The 20360-nt window shown below is 57.4% G+C and overlaps 5 protein-coding genes across 5 annotated transcripts in view; all 5 read right to left on the bottom strand.

Annotated features, from left to right (window-relative positions):
• Positions 1 to 1653, bottom strand: part of LINJ_22_1440 (conserved hypothetical protein) — a gene marked incomplete at both ends in the record, with an annotated part of 3966 nt that extends 2313 nt beyond the window's left edge. The window contains one exon of the mRNA XM_001465622.1: positions 1 to 1653. This exon is cut by the window's left edge and continues 2313 nt beyond it. Within this exon, the coding sequence (XP_001465659.1) occupies positions 1 to 1653 (1653 nt within the window).
• Positions 1654 to 3287: 1634 nt separating this feature from the next.
• On the bottom strand, positions 3288 to 4379 carry LINJ_22_1430 (putative exosome complex exonuclease RRP45 homolog; the record flags this gene model as incomplete). The annotated part of the gene is made up of 1 exon (XM_001465621.1): positions 3288 to 4379. The coding sequence occupies one exon, from the start codon at positions 4377 to 4379 to the stop codon at positions 3288 to 3290; it is 1092 nt and encodes a 363-aa protein (XP_001465658.1).
• An 809-nt stretch (positions 4380 to 5188) lies between these two features.
• On the bottom strand, positions 5189 to 6280 carry LINJ_22_1420 (conserved hypothetical protein; the record flags this gene model as incomplete). Its single annotated transcript, XM_001465620.1, has 1 exon — positions 5189 to 6280. One exon carries the CDS (start codon positions 6278 to 6280, stop codon positions 5189 to 5191), a length of 1092 nt encoding a protein of 363 aa, XP_001465657.1.
• Positions 6281 to 15851: 9571 nt separating this feature from the next.
• On the bottom strand, positions 15852 to 16553 carry LINJ_22_1410 (putative 40S ribosomal protein L14; the record flags this gene model as incomplete). The annotated part of the gene is made up of 1 exon (XM_001465619.1): positions 15852 to 16553. One exon carries the CDS (start codon positions 16551 to 16553, stop codon positions 15852 to 15854), a length of 702 nt encoding a protein of 233 aa, XP_001465656.1.
• Positions 16554 to 16793: 240 nt separating this feature from the next.
• On the bottom strand, positions 16794 to 18644 carry LINJ_22_1400 (conserved hypothetical protein; the record flags this gene model as incomplete). The annotated part of the gene is made up of 1 exon (XM_001465618.1): positions 16794 to 18644. One exon carries the CDS (start codon positions 18642 to 18644, stop codon positions 16794 to 16796), a length of 1851 nt encoding a protein of 616 aa, XP_001465655.1.
• Between the last annotated feature and the right edge of the window lie 1716 nt (positions 18645 to 20360).

Here is a 20360-nt window from a genome sequence, read left to right as displayed (position 1 = left end):
TGTCACCCCGCCCTCCCACCGTCCCATCACAACATGCATCGCCATATCTCCCTCGAATGCCGTCACCGTGACACACGACCATGGCCCACACGCCACGTCCGCAATGCGAAGAATGCGAACGTCGGTCCCAGTCGCAACTGCAAGGCGCGCGCACGCGTCGTGCTTCGCAGCTGCGACGGCGCCAACGCACACGAGGCCGATGATGGGCAGCTCCGCGATGGCCGCGTGCGAGAAGACGCCTGGAAGCGTGTGCACAACACGCCCGACACACCAGCGTGTCGCCGTGCACTGCGCAAGTGTTGCGGCGCCCGCGCCAAACGCCAGCGTGGGCTCGTCCATCGCGTAGGTCCACCCGTCCGCCGCAGTGACACGCATGCCGCCCTCCTCCACAAGGAACAACTGCGAGGTGAACCTCGTGCTGGCCATGAGATACACACCAGGGGCGACGCCATCGCTGTCGCTGGCAGTGCTGCACCGCACACGTGCGACGTGCAGGGCATCTGTCACCCCAGCGAGGGTGGCCGTCCCGCATACATGCAGCGCAACGCCAGGCTGAAGGTGCCGCAGCACCCCCTTCGCAAAGCTTGCCACGAAGCCGTGCGGGGCTTCGCAGATGTCGGTCATGGGTCCATCGGCAGCCATGGCCGCCACCACTCGGCACTCAACAAGGTCGACGACGTACGCGTCTTGAACCCCATCGGAGAAGATGGTGTACCGTCCTGCACAGGGGTAAGCTGAAGTGTCTGCTCCAACGCTGCCGGGGCTGCTGAGGTGCGGGTTAGTGCCGACGAGGTCGTCAGCTGGAAGCATGCGTCGGCAGTAGAAGGATGGAGGCAGCCCCGATACTGATATTCTGGGCCACCCTACCTTGGCGCCCTCTCCACCGGCGCTCCACCTGGAGCGCAGCGCCGACACGGAGAGCCGCGTCACGACACCGCTGCTGAGAGCTACCCATACATCGTTGATAGCGTCACCGCTATGGGAGCACAGGAGCACCTGGCGCGGGTACGCCGCGTCGTGCACGAGTCCGTCGAGGACGAGGTGGTGTGCCGTCAGCGGAGTGTGGCGCCTCTGCAGGTGGTAGACCGCCGTATAAGAATCAGTGCTCACCATCACAAGCAGCAGCCACTCTACCCCCCGCCGCCCGCTTCGCCGTGGCGCAACCACGGCGATAGCGCTCTTGTGCGGTGAGGCGTACCTGTCCTTGAGGGCGACAGTCCTGGAACCGAAGAGTGTCGGTGGTGCGTGGTGAACGGCGGTATTTCCCCCGGTGCCTCGCACGTTTGCGAAGCCTCCCATTGGACTGCCGCAGTACTGAGCCGGCGATGGCATCAGCGGTGACGGGGCGGTGTGGGCCTCACGGCGCAGCCACACATCGCTCACGCCGCAGTAGTCGTCAGTCTGGGACGAAGGTGACAGCGAGGCATACCTCGCAGCAGCGCCTTGCGTCTCTGCGTCCTTGTGCCGAGCCAGCTCCCTCACCGAGTGGTTCGCAATGAGGTCCTCGTCAGGTATGCTGGCGAAGGGGGAGCATGACTGCCAGAGCCGCTCAAGCCGCGCATGATGTTCGGAGCTGCTCTCGCGTGGGCGTCGGGTGGCCACACTGCAGCTCTGGGTCGGGTAGTGGAACCCGGTGCCGGCGTAGGCGCGCATGTAGTTGCCTGTGTGCCAGCGGCAGGTGCGCAGCGTGTCCGCTGGCAGGCGTCCCTTATCCCCTGGCGTGCAAGACGCCACCCACTTCATGCAGACAAGGAAGACGTGCTTCTCGGAGAAGCGGATGAAGACAGTGTCCATGCCCTCGTTGACGCCCATCTCCGGCGCCGGGAGAAGCTCGCCTGCGTCGGGGCACCACAGTCGCATTCGCCGCACCACGTACCAGTGATGTTCCTTGTTATGCAACGGCGACGGCTGCCCATCCTCTTTGTATACACGGCATGCGTCAGCCACGCTTGCACGTCTGGCGGGAGGACTAGCAAGGTTGGCTTGGTAACGCACTAGTATGCACTCCTGGTCTCGCGTCCACACGATGAAGCACTGGTTCGCCAGCGCCAGCAGTCCGGACACGCCACAGCCAACGTTGAAAACGTGGCCTCGTGGGCAAAACTGAAAGCCCAATGCTGATGACGCGACGAATGAGTCGAGAACCGTGGCCGCGGAGGCGGGTGCGAAGTCAAACACATGGATCGACTCTGAAATGGCCGCCAGAACAACAGCTCTGTTGCCGCACGGCGCTGGCGTCGCCGCACCCGACTCCAACCGCAAGACGCACAGCGCGTTCACCGCGGTGGGTTCCACCAGTTTACGCACCGCCAGCATCGCTGAGGCGCCAGGAAGCGCGTGTCTGTGTGTGTGTGTGGCTGCGTGCGTCCAGTTATGAGGCCGCACGCCGTACAAGCCGACAACGAGATTGAAAAGGTCGAATGAGCAAGCAAGAGACAAGACAGTGCATGGATAGAAGGCATGTAGAGAAAGATATGTGTGTACACACACACGCACATGCACGCAGTGCCGGGGAGAAAAGGGGGGTTGGTGTTCACAAGAGGACTTCACACCACCACCAAGGAAAAACACTGCAGTCGGTCGCGCGCGGCTAAAATGAGGGCGCGTCCGCCCGTCTGTGTGTATCTGTGTGTGGGTATGTGCGCCTGCGCTCCCGCAGTTGTCAGTGTGTGGTGATTGGGGGGAAGGGGGGTGATGCGGAGCAAAGAAGGGCGGGGAGGCGAGTACCGGTCGTGCCCGCTGTTCACGACACGGGAGGCGGCGGAGAGACATCGACGGAGACGTGCAAGGAAAGTAGAAGCAGGGTGGCGTAGTCAAGCACGCGGAAGAGGAAGCACAGAGCAGAGAGTAGGGCGGCACTTCTCTCCCTGCCGCCCTCTTACACACATATGAGCATACATAGTGCGGTGCGCTTTTCCATGCACAGATACGCAAAGCCGCACGCCTACGCGCAGCAGCACCGGTGCTTCGAGAGTGCGTGCGTGATATGGGATGGCATTGACCGGGGGGAGGGGCTGACGCCTCGCGCTGAATCACGGTGAACACCCTCGGTTTCTTCGCTGTTTAGTGGAGTGGCACACGTTGCGCTTACCCGTTTAGCGTAACACTGGACAAAGTAGAATAAGCGGTGAGGCGCCGAGGAGGGGAACAGTGAGAGGGACAGGGGCGTGTCACCGCCGTCTCACCTACACACATACACACCACCTTTCTGCCGGCGCACATAGGTCGCCCGCGTGCGTGGCTGAGTGGGTCGATAGCGAGAGTGGTGCACCGCCCCTCGCTCACGCTCATTCCTCTGTCTTGGCTTTCTTGCTTGCGTGCTCCCCCTCGTCCCCCGGGGTCGCGATAGCCTGGATGCCGTGACGCTGCTGCGCCCAGAGAAACTGGCTGCGCACCGCCTCCTTGCGCTTCGCATTGTGCGCCTCCATCGACTCCTTCATCTGCGTCAGCAGCGCCTGCGTGAGCTTCGTGGCAGCCTTCATGCATTGCTCCAGGTACGCGATTGACACATCGCAGCCATCCGCTTTCTCCAGCGAGCACACGTGGCCCTCACCGTTCACGGCCACCGACACCGTGCACGCGGCAGCGGCAGCCTCCTCTAACGACGGATCCACCACGACCTGCAGTGCGTTACTCGACCAGCCGAGATCTTTCGCTTCACCGTCGCCCTCATCCGCGTTGGCGCCGGAAGAGGCACCGGCTCGAGGTGCCTGTGCACGGCGCAGCGTGGCCGCGCGCACCGCCAGCTGCACCTCCTGCGGATTGGCGCAAACAGCAAACGTGAAGGAGAGGGGGGTGTGATGAAGCGGCAGCGGCACTGGGTCCCGCTCATGCGGGGGGTGTACAATCACGTCTTCGCCACGAATGGTGAGCTCGGGTCTGCGTACGTGCTGCAGGGCGGCCATCACAGCCCACTGCGCCACATCTTGCACGTTGCCATCATTGTTAACAATGATCACCTCTGCATCGATGCTCCACACGCGGCGGCCTGGGATGACGCAAAGGCCCTCCGTCTCCAGCACACTGCTGGAGAGCAGTCGCGTCAGGTACATGCTGATGCGCTTAATCTCCTTAAACTGGTCGAGAGGGTCGCGTTCGTGCAGCAGCTGGCGGGCATGCACCTCGAAGAAGCCGTGCTTTGGACGGTACGGGGAGGGCTCTACAAGGTCGCAGCTGACAGTGGCCGTGGCGACGGTGTTGCCGCACTTCACCTGCACCACGTCACGGGAGAGCAGCGGGAAGTCCATCTCCACCACCCGCAGCTGATTCGCCTCTCGTTGATCGGGACGGAGGCCTGCCTTCCACGCGGTCCGCGTGAACTCCAGATTGCGCTGCACAAGCGCGTCAGCCGGCACTGGCACTGCCGTGCGGTAAAGCATAGTAGCGGCTGCGAATGGTCGGGTTGTGAGTGAGGTGCGTGTGTGTCCGAGTGTATACTGCGCGTGCGTGTGTGTTTGTGTGTGTGTGTACCCTAGCTCGTACAAGAACACGACAAGTGGCACCAAAGAGAGGAGCAGTGTGTAAGAGAGACGTGGGAAGCAGACGCAGCGAGTCTGCCGTGGAGCACATGCAAAGAAGGGGAGGCGTAGATTCGGTTTTCCACACAGCAGGCGGGGCAGTTCGGCACCGGCTGTACGCCGCCACGATGGCGGCACAGACGAAGGTGCAGTGAGAAGGCGACGAACACACATGCACAAAATCGCGGTGCATGTTTGAGGAGATAAACCTCTCCTCTCACATCTCCCTCGCCCTACACGCTCCTGCTAGCAGACGCGAACAACCACACTTGGGCACCTGCGGTGCGCCTCATACGGAAACACTCGAAAAGAGGGAAGGAAGCAGCGAGCAGGCAACGTGTCATCTTTTCTGTTCATAACGCTGTGCGAAGAAGTGGACTTACACAAGGCCGTGTGTGGCCGTCAGAGGGCTGTACGTCGATCCAGCGACTGCGCCACGCACGCTCGCCAAGCAGACTGAGGCTTCACCGCGGCGCTCCCGCTGCGTTGCTACAAGCAGCCTTCCCAGTACACTCATACAGAGATGCAAGGAGACACGAAAGAAAAATAGACAGTAAAGTTCAGCGCCATCGTGCCAGCACAGACCTTTTCGATGCTTCGCGAGGTGCGCACCCTTCCTTTCGAGTGCGAAACACTATGGCCGCAGCACCAGCAGCAGCAGTGACTCACCATCACAAGTCCAACGGATCATCTTTGTCGTCCATGAAGGCGGCGACGGTGTAGTCGGTGTCCTCGTCTTCATCCAGCTGAAGCTGCATCGCCGCGGCAACTGCCTTGGATGAACTTGGGCGTGTCGACAACGGATCTAAGCCGGTCGGCACGTCTGGTCTCTCAGCCTGCACCGCGGCGGCGCTCCCCGCACTCAACGGCGCCGCCCTGGAGCTGTAACTCCCTGCTCCTCGCACCAACTCCTCACTGTTGATGCGGAAGTCGTGGTCTGCGTCGTAGACTGAGAGGTCAGGTACGCTCAGTGTCGCCAGCGTGGCCGACTTCCACGCGTCCGTCTCCGTCTCCTCCGCTTTGCTACCGTCGATCGATGCCGCCCCAGAGCGTGCGAGGAAAGACGCGTACTCTGCCTCGCTCAGCGCGTCGGCGTCATCGCCGTCGCCCGGAAGCGAGGCAGATGCGACGGCTTGTGAGGCTGCGAGACCGACCGGGTTCAGCGCTCGCCACGCAGCGTTGTCAGGCGATGACGTGGCACGGCGAGAGCTAGTCGCGTCGTAGGGGTTCCTCTTAGCTGCCGCCAAAAGCGGAAGGATGCCTTCTCCTATCACCATGCCGTCCGCCCCGAGTAGTCGCAGTGAGTTCTCGTCCTTCTCGAGGAGACGCCGTTGCCTACCCTGATGCTTTTCTTCGATCGCCTCCCGCTCCTTTGCCACCTGCATCTTCTCCGGTTTTCGGGCGTGCTGGACGAGGCTGAAGTGCGACGCCATGAGCGTGCGCATGGCCAGCCGCACATCATTCTCCGTCAACCGATGCTCCTCCGCCGCGAACAGGTCAGCGGCGTTTTCATCTTTGGAAGAAGCAGCGGCCTCTGTCCTGCGACTGGGGCCAGTCGACGTCGTGGGGGATCCCTTACACTTGCGCTTCGCAGTCGAGGTCGACGCCGACGTGCGGAAGGTGCGACTAGAGGCATGGCGCAGGCCGTGCAGCGTGCTCGAGCAGGTGAGCGAGAGCGACTTTTGGTGAAAGGGCGAGTGCGAAGTCATCCGCTGCGAGAATGACCAAGTACGACCTGCGAACAGACGCAAGTCGATGCACATGCTCACACCGGTGCGCATACACACACGGCAGATATTGTTCATAATGAGTGTTGACTGGGGCTGTCAGCCCTCCACCTAAAAGCTGTCGAAGTTTGTGCGTTGAGCCGCACCGCAGCGTTTCTCCCTTCTTCGCCGCCGCCCACCGTGTGCTGCTGCGGCAACAAAGAGGTAGAGAGGCGGCGCGTGGGCGGGGGGCGGGGGGATGAGGAAAGAGCGAATGCCACGTGGCTCTGCGCGATCTGCTCTCGGATCAGAGACGACAAGTTAAAAAGGGAGACTAAAGATTGAAAGCGCAGTCGACGATTCGACGCGCACAAACACGCGTGTACATGTATGTGTTTGCACCCCAGCCTTCTGACGGTCTCCGCGTCCCTCCTCCTTTGAAGCTGAGGTGAGACACGGCAGAAGATAAGCACGAGCGTGCACGTGGGAAGAAGCGGGCAGCGCGCCTACGCGTGCTTCGCATCGATGGGGCAGAGAGGGGGAAAAAGCGGACAAAGCCGCGCAACACCACGAGAGCGAGGAGAAACGGGGAAAACGATAGCGGCAGAGCAAAACGACACGGGAAAATAGTGAGCGAGAGGCTGCACAGAACCCTGGCTTCGGTGTGTGCCGGTGAACAGTCATCTTGGGCATCCTTGACCCATTCCAGCATTGGGCGATACGGCCCCCCCGATCCCTCCTCCTTCCCCCAACATAGCTGATATCGCGACCGAATCCCGCCTCCTTGTCATATCGGTGCATGCGAAAGAAGCGGAGGGAGCAGGAATCGCGTGTTCAGCTGTGAAGAGGCAGAGCAGGGCGCGCTCAAACCTCATAGTGCGGAGCCCGACCGGTGCTAAGCCCTTGGCATCCGAGTACCACGACAGCGGGGGCGCCACTCGTTGTGTTCGCCTTCGTTCGGATGCAAGAGTGGTTTATCATCTTTTTTCCGGGGTGGATTGGGCACGCACGGGTCGCGCCGACACTTTAACACGCATATGGATGGCACACACGCGTGCCCTGTCGCAGGCCGCCCCGACGCCACGTCATCCAGGACCGGGCCGCCGGCGTCAGTAGCCACGAATCGCTCTCACCCCCCCCACCCCACGTCGTAGGGTACCTGGCCCTGGCGCCACCAAAAAGTGGTTCGGCGCCGGTGGGGTGTGGGGCTGCTGGGCTCCCCCACGGGGCGGGTGCTGGGCCCTGTGATGCCACGCACTGAGGTGTTTCTTACTCTTATCAGGGCACAGAGTTGAAAAGAGAATGGAGAACAGATATGTGTACATACAAGTGAAAGAGAAATGAAAAAAAAGCAGTCCGAGACGGATCGACACACGCATTTTCCGCCCTCCCCCCCTCCCCTCCCTTTTTTAGGGGGAGGCGTGGGGCTCAGTGAAGTGACGATCGTTTGTGCAGCTCCTTCCTTCGGCTTCCTGACGCTAACACACGAATTCGCCTTCGATGGAAGACACACACATGTCGTAGCCAAATGACCGGAAAAAAAAAGGAAAGACCTCCCCATGCAAATGCGCGTGCTTGCAGTTGGGTGGGCGGGGCCGCCCCGCAATGCCTAATCCACGCACGCGTCTTTGCAGGCCTTTGTGCGTGGCTGGCGTGCGGCTGTGGGGCTGTTGTTTGTTTGGGGGGCGCTAGTTGGGCCCTGCGTCTGCCTTTTTGCCTGTACAGTGACGCATTCGATTTTCTTGTTTGGTTTGGTTTTTCCGTGCCCAACGCAGATGTTGTGTCCTCACCGCCTCCCGCTGTTGTTTAGCCGGATTGGCTGCTTCACCTTGGTGCACTCGCTCAAAGGAGCGAGCATCTCGGGCGGAGGAAGGAGGAAGAAAGAGAAGCGGTGGGTAGCGTGTCGGCCATCGCCGAGACTCCACAAATCCATGTTTCGTTCCTCAGAGACTCCCACCTCCATCACGGCCATCGTCCCCCTCGCAATGCCTTTCACGACGTGCAGCACGAGCTCCACACGCACGCGGAGCAGCAGCAGCAGCTAGCTACACGTCGTGGAGTGTGAAGGGAAAATGCTGGTAGAGGAGTGACAACAGGAAACCAGTGAGGATGCCGCGCACAGTAGGAGCAGTGTGTAGATCAGCAGAGAGAGGTGTAGCCAATGAAGGACGTGGAAAGGTAAAACAGCAAAAGAAAAGAGCTCAAGCCCAGTTGCACACTCACGTGGCTTCCAAGTTAGCGGGAGGAAGGAGATGAAGGGGAGTGAAGCAAGCAGCGAGAGCAAAACGCTGGCGCGGACTTTGAAAAGGAGAAAAAAAAAGAAGGAAAATATATATTTTTTTTTTCAGAACTCGAGATAATATTGAAGGCACGAGAAGGCGAGCGGGGGAGGAAAGCGAATCGAGATGCAGTGAGACGGAGTAGAGGGAATGGGGGGAAAAGAGACGGTGATGAAAAGATGAGCTGGGTGAAGCCCAGCAGCAGTGGCTGGGGGTAGAAACCAACGCACCCTAACAGAGGCATACACACAGACGCATCAAAGTTCCCCCTCTCTCGACACCAGTACGCACGAAAAAAAAAATCCCTGTCGCCAATGCCTCGCCGCGCCGCTGTCCCTCGGCCTTGAGATTGTCAAACGAAAGGTGCAGCTCTCTTCGCTCACAGCTCTTCACTCCTTCTCTCCCTCGCTTCAGCCGCACTATCCCCTCTCCTTCGATCTCTGCGCCAGCTCCTTTACAGCTGAAACGGCGCGACATCTCCTGCGGAGGCTCATGTGGGGATTGATCAGCGTTTCAGAAGAACTGTGAGAGCAAGTGAGAGCAAGCGAGATCAAGACGGAGAGAGATGCGAAGGCAGGGAAGTGCCTACACACACGCACAGGCACCCACATACCCGAAGTCCAGCGAGGACGCGAACAACCGAAAAAAAAAAGAGCACACACACACACACGGAACAGAAAGAAAAAAAAAGGACGGCGACTGAGCGCAAAACAAGAAATAGACAACAGCAGCGACAAGGGGGAAAGGGGGTAGCGGAAACACGAACGGGCGGGGGACGAGGAAAGAGAGCACACATACATACACACACGCGCACACAGCGCGCGTGAAGAAAGGGGTGGGAGGGAAGAAGAAGAGAGAAACGCACACCAACACCAAAGGTGAGTTCTTTATAAAACAGAGAAAATCCCCCCCCCGCGCGATGAAAAGCAGGAAAGGAAGAAAAAAAGAAAAATGAGCGCACTGATGAGGGGGTAGGGGAGAGGGGAAAAGAAAGAGAAGGAGAGAAACAAAACACCTGACGATAGAGAGATACATCGCACCATCTCCTCTGCTTTTCTTTCTTGTTGCCGTAGTACAGCAGACATATATATATATATATATGCATACATGTAAAACTGTACATCATGAATGCGCCCCGGAGCACACACAAACACACATACGCACAGCCGGTAAAGATAGCACATCCAGAAAGAAAAGGCGAGAAAGAAAGCGAACAGAGGTGGTGGTGGTGGAAGTGTGCACATAAAACAGAGCAAAAGACGACTTAACGCACATGACGATCAAGAAGGAGCAGACGCACATGAGGAAGGGGGATCAGAGAGCTTCCAGTAGAAAGGGTGGTGGAAGTAGGCGCCGCCGTTTTGTCAAATGCATGAAGAAGAGGCAGAGGTAGAGGCACGGGAGTGTATGTCGAGTATGCGCTCATGACTGTGCGTTCGAATGCGCGAGTGACAACCAAGAAACCAACATTTTTTGAAGCGCGGCGGGGTAAGTAGGTCAAATGAGGCGAACAGATGAGTATAAGCACACCGACGCAGAGATACCTAAAGATGGTGAGCTCTAAACACAGGTGAGTGCAGAAAAGGAGGGGTGTGCAAATATTTAAATATACAACGGAAGCAGGAAGAGAGTGAGGGGGTGAGCGAAAAGTACACGAGTAGAGGAATAGGCGCCTTTACAGGGCTACAGCCAGCGAGCTCAGACGACTCACAGGAAAGCGCACCACGCTCACGTACTCGCCGATCCACAGCTGACAAGCACAGAAAGAGGGAGGCGAGATCCGAAAGGGCGAGGCGGTGGGGGAGAGAAAGAAAGGACAAGTGAGAGAAGGTTAAAGAAGCACTAGTCACATGCTTGGTGAAAGGAAAAGGAGGGGAAGAAGGACACAATCGGAGCGAGAGAGGGGGGAGGATGAAACCATGGTGAAACACTCGAAAGGGAAAAGAAAGGGGCGTCGGTGGTCTCGAGAGGGGAAGCCACACATAGGTTTCGTGAAAGAAAAGCACAGAGATACAAGGGAGAGAAGCGCAAGAAAGGAAAAACGCCAAAGCAGAAAGAAGAACAAAAAGAGCTGGAAAGACACCAACAAGGTGGGGTGTAGCCGGTGCACACACACGCGCGCACACGAGCCAAACAACATCAGCCCACCTCGAAGTCCTTTTACGAGGTAAGCACTTTGCCAGAGAACGAACAAAAAAAAAGCAATCGAAAGAAGCGATACGGAAGAAAAGATATAGAGAGGAACAGCATACACACACACACACATGCGAAAACAACAAGCGCACATGTGTGGGTATGCAAGTACAGGGATCCTACACAAGAGAAGGGGGAGGTAAGAGGAGCTGGGGGAGAAGACGAGGGCAGAAGAACATCGAGCAAACGGGAAAACAAGACGAAAAAAAAAAGTGAGCAGCTAATGATGTCACAGGGGAGAAGGGGGTATACAAAGCAGAAGAGGAGGAAGTGAGGTAAGAGAAGGTGGATAGAGGAGCATGAGAGACGACGCCGCAAAGGTGAGCAACGTAAAAGTGGTCTGGGTTACAAACTGAGTTAGGTGTGCACTCGTTTCCGTTGCGGCATTGCTTCTGCGAGTCCTTCTATTTGCCTCCTCTAAAAGGGTTTTGCGAGTCCCTCGAGAGAGAAGACATGGGAAGGAAGGAAGTGGGGGTGCGAAGGGCAGGGCTACTCCTTGCTTCTCTTGACTTGCCTTTGTGTGTCCTTTGGTGGCCTTCCGACCTGGAGCACGAACGTGGAAAGTGAACTAAAAGATGAAACATGGAGAACAGAAGCACACAAAAAGTAATCCACCAAACCAAGTGTGAGTATGATACAGGGTGTGCACAAGTACGCTGTTGCAGATGGATGTGGCACACAGAGCAAGGCACTTACAGGTGCGAAGATCTACATAGGCGTACATACAAGCGGGCGCACCTATTCTATATGTGAAGGTTGGTGTAGACATGGGCACGCTGGGCGTGTTAGCACCAAGGCAGTTGCGCCACGGACGCGCCCACCTAGACGCGCGCTTCTATCTCGCACAGGTCTAGGAAACGGAAAGATGCGGGAGAAAAAAGGAGCGCCCTAGAAGAAAGACCCGCAAGAGCGACACGAGCCCGTCATGGGTGAATGCGACTCTGCGAGACGGCGCTCCCACTTCTTTAACAGAAGCGTCAACGCTGCGCGACAGTCCTCCACAGGAAGCGACACGAGGGAGCACGCACGTATGCAAGGGGGGAGGGCGCAGGATGCACACGTGCCTCGCCGAAGTCGGAAGCCCGGATGCGCAGAGGAAGAAAACGATGCAAGCTACGACATCTTTTACTGAGGCTCTGCATTTCTGACAGCCTTTGAAATCCTGCGCTGGCGTCGTGCTCCGTCTCTGTGAAAGCCTAGCACTGCCTGTGGGTCGATCACGTGACCACGGAGAGTGCCGCTGACTTGTGGCACGCCCGTCACAGTGGTCGCGGCAGAAAAGATGCAGTCGCTAAAGGAGATGTCGCAGAAGCTGTTGGTTGCTGCATAAACGGCAGTCCAAGACAACTCTTTGCTGACGGGGGCCTTGTGGCTGGCTCGCAGTGACGAGCTCGCCGCCAAATTCTTTACGTCATCCTGAGAGCCGAAGAAGGCAAGCACATCCGCCTGCGATGCAGCCTCGCTCCACAGCGTCGCCGACGCGTCCGCATCTTTTGGCTTCAGTGACGTCCTCGTCTGCGAAACGTGGTGATTCTGCAGCCGATGCGCCGGCGGTAACGTCTGCCCATACTGAAGCAGCCGGTCAGCGAACACGCGGTTCACGCAAAAGGGCGGCGTGGTGATCTCCGTCCTAGGCAGCTCATGCACATTCTGCGCTGGTGGATGGAGAGCCGGATTCGTCTTTACCACACTCGACTCAAACATAAGCGCCGTCTCACTCGCGGTACTAGTTCGAGACAAATGTGCGAAGGTGGCCGAAAGCCTGGGTGTGCCCTTGGGAGACGGCATCAGCAGCATTTGAGGGGTGCCGGTGGCATCCACAGGTACCAGCATGCGCTGCGGCTCTGCCGTATCCGCCAGAGGCTTCTCTGCGAGCAGTCGATGTGGACGCGAGAAACCCGCAGCTAGCGTCTCCACTGTGCGGTGTGTCTCAGAGGACAGTGACTCTGGAAGTACTCTTTTCCGGGCAGCGCAGGGCATGGGGTACGGCCTATTCATAGTATAGTAGCTGCGTGCCGAGGTGACTTCATCGGCCACACCCCGCGTGTTTGCCGACTGCTCAAATGCGTTTGACGTCGCGCCAGTGAACAGCACATGATCCTTCATTGTCAGTCCCCGACGTGGAGTACGGGGAGGGATAAAGAAACTGGCACACTAAAAAGACCGAAGGGAAAGCGGCGGTGGCGCGGCTTCCAGGAGAGGCAGCACAGCAAAACGCAGACAACAAACAAATAAAGATCAAAGGGAGAACGCAGATGGCACCCAGCAAACCCATGAAGGAAACACCACGGGAGGTAAACGCAAAGGCGGAGGAGGGGGGAGGGCAGAAAAAGGCGAGAAAACAAAAAAGTGCCTGCACGAAAGAAACAGAGCGCGGTTAGGTGCAAGCCCCAGTCAACACGGAAGAAACCACAAAAGCCAGATAAGCCACAACAAGTAAATAGATATTTACGATGGAATTGAACAAAAAAAAAACGAAAGGCAAGAGTTTCCCTCGGTGTTGTTGCTTTCCGTCAGTGCGCGGGGTGCGGAAAGAGGGGAGAACAGGCGTGAGTCGCACCGGCTGGCTTGTCTGCGCTTTGCGCCCGGCACTGCTGTTTGCTTGTGTGCCAGACGTAGACTTGTGTCCGTCCTCTTCTCGCCGTTGGCCGTCTTCGACTCGTGCCCTGTCGCCGGTGTGAGTATGGAGAGTGCACAGAGGGATTGTCTTGGGACGAGGAGGAAGAGGGCGGTGGCGTGGAAGACAACTGGCCACGCACGCAACAACGAGCTCCGAAACTCGATTAAGGCTAAAACGAAAAACTAAAACAGAGCCAAAAGAGCGCAGAAACAAACAAGCGTACACGCACGCGAAAGTGGAAAGGCAAAAAAATGCGAAACAAGGAAAAGCAAGAGGTGCAGAAGGTGAGGAGAGCAGGTTCGTATATCCTGCTTCAATTGCAGGGGAGATGACCTCTCCGGTTTTAGATTTAGTCCCTCGAGCACCTGCGCGCCACTTGGGGAGGGAGTGCCTGCAAGTGTATGCGCCGCTGCGATGCCTATACTTTACTGCAGACACGTGGAAGAAGTGGGTAATGACGCAGGTGCAACTCTCCTTACGCACTGACACTCGCAGATAGGGGTTGCAGGGGGGGGGGACTAAAGGGGAGATGTGTGCAGCACCAAAGGAAAAAAAAGGCAGTGGTGGGGTAGAGGCGAAAAAGGTTGCTGGGGCCTGCACGCGTGGTCACTGCACGACGCACACACAAGAAAAAAAAAACAAGAAAAAAAGAACACCCCAAGCTCACGGCGTGGATAAAAGTGTGAGTGCTGTGAAAGAAGGGGGTGGGAGGTGGTGGAGCAGTGAGAAACAGCGTGGACAACGCAAGCTACCTCAAAAGCCATAGCCGAGGAGCTTAGAAAATGCGCGTGGGCTATGCGTCAGGACTCTACAGCACAACGCTCCCGCGTCCTTGAGCACACTCTGCTAACGCCCTCTCCTACTCTGCTTCTTTTGGTATTGACCCGTAGCCGTGTACTTGTTCAGCTCTGCGGGGCTTCCTCGTGCGCCTCGTGTGGGTAGCTCTGGGCCTTTCACTTCCTACTCGTTCAAAGTATCGAAGGCGCGCAGACACAGACGCAGAAACACGCCCACGCGTCACAGCCCCCTCCTTCCTCTCTCCCCAACGAGCCCTCTTCAGTCGGAACCCGTTTTCTTCTCTGGACTGATTTGATCGTGAGATTATGTTGCGGCACGCTATTCGAGCTCGCACACGTAGAAGCACGCGCAGGCAGGGTAGAGCTATGGACTGAGGCCTGACGAAGGAAAACGAGAAAAGCGCTGGAAAAACGGGAGTAAGACTAGAAGGCACGGAAAGACAAGTCGGAGTAGCAGCGGCGGAAGCGACAGGGAGGAGCGAAGGGGAAAGTTGTGGAACGACAAACAGACAGAAGCGAGAGAAGGGTTAAAAAGCCGCACAGAGTCGAGAGAGGGAGAGGTAAGAGGGAGCTCACAGAAAAAAAACACTTCAGGGCCAATACGAAAGAAACACGAAGAGAAAAAGGAAGCTCACCCATGAAACGAGAAAGCAGGAGAGATTAGCGTGCTGAGGAGGAGTGGAGAAGGCAACAACACAAAAAGGGGAGGGGAGGAAGGGGAAAGGGAAGGGATGAAAAGAACACCGGCGTAGCAAGAAAAACAAAGCCACTCGACAAAAAAAAATCGAAAAGGTGGAGGGGAGTTTCGGGTATGTTTATTTGTTTATTTGCATTCGTTTTCTTTGTTTGGCCGGCCCGCTATCGCCTCTTGCCCTCCAAAAGACGCTGATGTAGTTTCTCGCACACACACGCACGCAGGCACGGCGGAGCGAGCAAAGGACGTTCGGACAACAAAAAAAAAGGATAAGATGAAGAGAGGACACCGACGGCGGCACTTCTCCCTCTTTACGTGTGCTCACGAGCGCATAGACCCATTCTGTGCCCAACTCTCGGGTATTTGCGCCTCTACACAACCTGTATGAAAGGAGAAGATCGACGGGCAGAGAGAAAAGAGGGCGTTCCGAGGGCTGCAGTCGACTTGCTCCTTGTTTCCCCTTTTCTTGCCTGCTTGCTTGTCTTTCCGCTTAGTATATTGCTTGCGTTGAGTGATGCGCGTGTGTATGCGTGTGTGTGTGTATGTGTGTCCCGGAGGAGTAGCTGTAAAAGAAGTAGAGGCTACAGTCAGAGAGGACGGCGTAGAGTGATGAGGGAAACGAGAGTAGGTGGAACGCACCAGTGCAGACTGAGAGAAACACAGGCGCGAAACGAGCGGCAATCATCATGCAGACAGATGCCTTCGCGGAAGAGAAGGCAGGGGTGCGCAACATCGTGGGTGGAAGGAGACACAAAGCCCTCCACAACCTGACGCGCTTTACGAGCGTCACTGCTTAGTCTGCGGCCGCCTGGCCGGCTGCGCTACGGCATCAGAACATGACCAACAGCACCTGAACTATGCTCGGTGAGCACGGCCTTCGCATGCTGCCGGTGGCTCAGTCAGGGTTGCGGCGTCACTCCGCAGTGCAGAATCTGTGCTTTAGCCCGTTCCACCGAAAAAACGCCATCACGGTTGCTCCTTCCGAATTGCGTTCTGTTTTTTTTTTAAAGTAAAATCACGAAACAAGCGAAGTGAGGGTATGGCCTTACTTTTTCGCCTTGCGGGCAGCGATCGCCTTCTGCATGCGCCTCTTAGCGCCCTCGGTCGAGTCCATCTTTGCGGCCTTCTTCTGCATCTTCTTCAGCGCAACCTTGTGCCACGACACGGGCGTCTTCGCGTCCTTCTCGTCGAACACCTTGCGCGCCCAGTGCGCGCGAGAACGGCGCGCAACGCGCAGCTGGTAGCGCTCGAAGTCCGTCGACGCGGCGCACGCCTTCTTCGCCTCCACGCGCGCAGCAGTGCGCGTCTTCGCGTACTTCTCCAGCGCCTTCGACGAGGCCAGCGCATCCTTCAGCGCCTTCGCGCTGCAGTTGCGGCTGACGCTCACGCAGTACTTCAGCGGCTCCACGTTCTTCAGGTTCTGCACGTGGCGCCACATCTTCGCGTCCTCCGGGTTCTCCACCAGCACGCGGTTCGCGTCGACAATGTCGACGATCACACCAACGCGGTCCTGGCGGGGGCCACGCAGGATGCGCACCAGGCGGCCCGCGCAGATGTAGTGGGACTTGACCATTATGCACAATGCGATACCCTGCGCACAAGACAGCAAAGGCGAGAGCGGGACAGCGTATGCGTCAGTGTGTGTGTTTGTGTGAGTGGGGAGGCGAAGCACAGAGGAGGAGAGGGAGATAGAGCGAGGCGGCAGAGCACCGGGCGAGTCGACGCAGAGGAGTCGGCAGCGAAGCATCAGATGCTGCGCCTGCTGACGTCAAGACGGAGAAGCAGGCACACTACCATACGCGCTGAGGTAGGGCTGGCACGGCTCAGCGTTGCACAATGGCATCCATGGTGGAGTAACAAAGTAGAGCGAGGGAGAGAGTGGTGCTCATGATTGTCGGGGTGTCACAGTGGACCATCTCGGGCAAACAAAACGAAGAGCGAGGAAGAAAGCAATACGACGTCACGGCGCAGAGGCACGTCTCTATTGTCAGCGCAGCTCCGAGAACATCACGTTGACGTCTTTCATTAACAGGGATGACGAGTTCAGCTGATCGTACAAGGAGTACGTCTCGTACACATAGAAGGCGACGCTCAGCGGGTTCTGTGTGTATAGGCGCTGCATGCTGGGGAGGGAGATGAGACCAGCGCCGATCGGCGTCTCGTCCCCGTCGCGGGGCCGCACCTCGGTCAGATTGAGGCGAACAAATTGCTGCGACGTCGCTCCTGGCCACTTCCGCAGGACCAGCTGCTCCGCCCATCGCAGGCTGCCGCTGGCGCTATGGTAGCTGGGGAGAGTTTCACCATGCACAATCTGCCACCCGCGCTGATCCAGCAGCGTCACACTCACTTGGAAGGATGGAGACAGGCCGGTGGTGGCCTCGTACACCATGGGAAACCCGCGAATCAGCCCAAGAGCAATGGTGCACAAACACGTCTTCTGTGAGAGATTCAGCAGCGGCCCGCGCGACGGGAATGGGTTTCTGACGCGGCTATCGCGCACAACGAAGGAGGCGTTCGTGTCAAAGCCGAACGGAGATGTCAAGTCGCTGACAGCGTTGAGGTCCATACTTTCCACTCTGCTCAGCGCGGAGGCACTGATGCCTGCTTTCTGCAAAGACAGGCGCTGCGGCGATTGTCGTTGCTGATGATGGCCAGTTCCGTAAAGCTTGCCCATTGTCACTGGCACGCCGTTCGCTCGCACCAGCACATGCTCGCCCTTGTCTTTGTCGAACGCCACGATCATGCCCTCTGTTTGGTTGATGGGGGCGCTGCGACTAATAAAGCGGTACACTGGAAGAACGGCATGGATGAGGGGTAACTCCTGCGACGGCAGCATTTGTCGATTTGTGATGCAGGTGGTGTTCACCCAGTAGTGGAAGGGCAGGTCTGTGTTGCCTGACGTCTGTGGGACCTGATTGTGAACCTTTATCAGAACTGGTGCCGACGGCTTCTGTGAGCCGTTCACCCTGAGTTGCATTTCCAGCGTCTTCATGCAGGCTCGGTTAGTCAGATTCCAGGTAGCACTAAAGTACACGCGCTGCTGCGGCCGCACCGTAATCACCTGAGACGGCTCCGTGGCAATGTAGCTGGCAGCCGAGTGCAACGGAACCAGCTGCATAGCCAGGGAGCTGAACTCTGTCATGTTCATCGCGCACAGCACGTTGGAGACAATATACTCACCCGTCCCCGTGAGAAAGAAAGACGGGTAGTAAAAGTCCACAGTGGATACTCGCACGGTCCCGTAGTTGTACTCTAGCGGGGTGAAGTTGAGATCGGGTGACTCGTGGAGCAGGCTGCTGTGGATCTCCACCTCTGCCACCGCGTGCACTGTGAAGGCGTCAATCGAAGTGTGAGTCGGCAGCACATGAACGGTGAACTTGGTGTACTGGCGGTTCTCCGCCAGCATCGACTGCGTGTTGATTATACCAAGCCCCAGCACATTTTTCTTGCCATGCCGGAGCACGCCAACCTCGATCATCAGCACAGGATCATCATCCAGCGGCACTGGTATAATATTGCTCTCTCGCCATTCGATCCCGCTCCACGACTGCTGCTGCGACTGCTGTGGATTACCAAACACCAGCTTCTGCGACGAGGTGCTGCCATGCTCCTTGAATTTGTTACTAACGGACACGAAGAGGGGCTTGCCGCCGCCCCACTGCTGCTTCGCCCGCGAAGACCACTGCGAGCTGTCTTCGGCTGTGTCAACCAGAACGAGACGCCACACCAGAAGCTTGAACGTCTCCTTCGCAGCGTCGGTGGTGTGTGGGGTAGCCGTGGCATCGAGGGTTACAGACGACGCAGCGGCGGCCCTCGAGGAGGACGCGGATACAGACATAGCGCCGCGAGGGCAATCTACTTGCGCGACTAAGGTGTGGGGTCTCTGTCCTACTGCGCAGTCCTCCCCAACGGATGAGCCGAGGGAGTTCAGAAAAGGAACGGCAGTGTGCTATCGAAGCGTTTGATTGTATGCGTGGGTGGGTCGTGTGGTGGGGCCCAACAGCTAACACTGCAAAGGAAACAACTGTGACTCGCTGCTGCAACCTCAGCACGGTGATTACGTAGGTGTGCGCCTTTTTGTGTTCGTGTGTGCACACGTCTGCGCGTTAGAACAGCATATACACTGTGAAGACAGCAACTGCCCCTCCCCCTCTTTTTTCTCTCTCTGCCGTTCTCTATTCTGCTTCGTGCTCTGCCTCTGTAGAAGATACGAGACATCCGGCGCCACACACGCTAATAAGTGGTGCGCTGGTTGGTGATACGCACACGCAAGTTTCGCCTAAGACGGGGAGACACACACGATACCTGCCAGTGCCTCGGAGCGCTTTTTGGGGAGAGTGGTGGATAGAGACAGGGGGAGAAAGGGAAAACAGAACGAGACGGCGCACAGAAAGGCTTGACAGGAAAGAGAAAAGACACGAGCAGAGCCGACGACGCTGTTGAGCACGTCAACAAAAAAATAAACTGAAAAAATGGAGACAACGTACGATGGAGCACTGCGTGTGGTAATTGTGTGTGTGTGTGTGTACTTGCTTAAAGCTATACCCTCTGCGGAGGTGTGTGCTGTTAGTGGTGATGACAGAGGTGGGTCGACTCCCTATTCACGGAATCGAGGGTGATGAAGAGGCACCGGTACCGCTGTTGACTAGAAAGATAAGCGTCGTACCTCCTCACCTCGCTTCCCCGTCAACATAGTGCGTGAGCGGAAAACACAGGAGGCAAAGAGAAGATCCGCAATGCCAAAGCGAGGCACCCGGTAGCACGGCGCCGGCGTTCCATCAGGAGGGGCAAAAGAGAGGGCGATGCGAAGAAGAGAAGATGAAAGGACTTGGCGGGTGACGAGACGCACGCGAGGTGACGAGTCGTGCTGAAAAGACACCTTGGTTGGGCGTCTCGCCCCTATTGATCCCCGCAGCACATCGCACAAAAACGACCATGAGCAGCCTGAGGGGCTCCCTCGCTACGGTACCACACGAAGAAAGCATACTACGCGTATGAGGATAGGGATGCAACGTAATGTGATGCAGCCATCACACCACGAGCCTGTGAGTCATTTGCACATGCCATCGCGCCAGCCGGAGAGAGAGGGAGGAGGGAAGGCCCTGGGTTGGAGACAACAAATGAAGCTTGGCAATGGGTGCACAGCCGCATCGTACCTCCCTAGCCCTCTGGTAATGCCTCGAACGTGTGCACGCTTGACACTGCACCGCCGCTTTTATGGTAGAGGGCATCGCCTTTGTGTGTGTTCGCTCCTCTCTGTTTGCGTTCCTCTGGAATGGCACTCCTTACGGAATTCTCCGCCTCAAAATTAGCTCGCCGCAGACGCGCGCATATATAGACGCCCTCTCTCACATACACATCCACATACACGTGCACACGCAGAAACACACCACGCACGTGGTTCTCCGTTTGCTTACGAGTGTATGGGTGTGCACGTGTGGGTGCGGGTGTGGGTGCCTCACACCCACACACCTTCTCGATTCGATCACTTTGATGGAGAACGTTCGTCAGAGATTTGGGAACAAGAAAAGGTATTCAGATGGAGAAATGGGTG

The sequence above is a fragment of the Leishmania infantum genome, chromosome 22 (genome assembly GCF_000002875.2).
Source record: "Leishmania infantum JPCM5 genome chromosome 22".
NCBI classification, from domain to species: domain Eukaryota; phylum Euglenozoa; class Kinetoplastea; order Trypanosomatida; family Trypanosomatidae; genus Leishmania; species Leishmania infantum.
The sequence above is the reverse complement of the archived record's forward strand: the minus strand, read 5'-3'. Positions and strand labels throughout refer to the sequence as shown.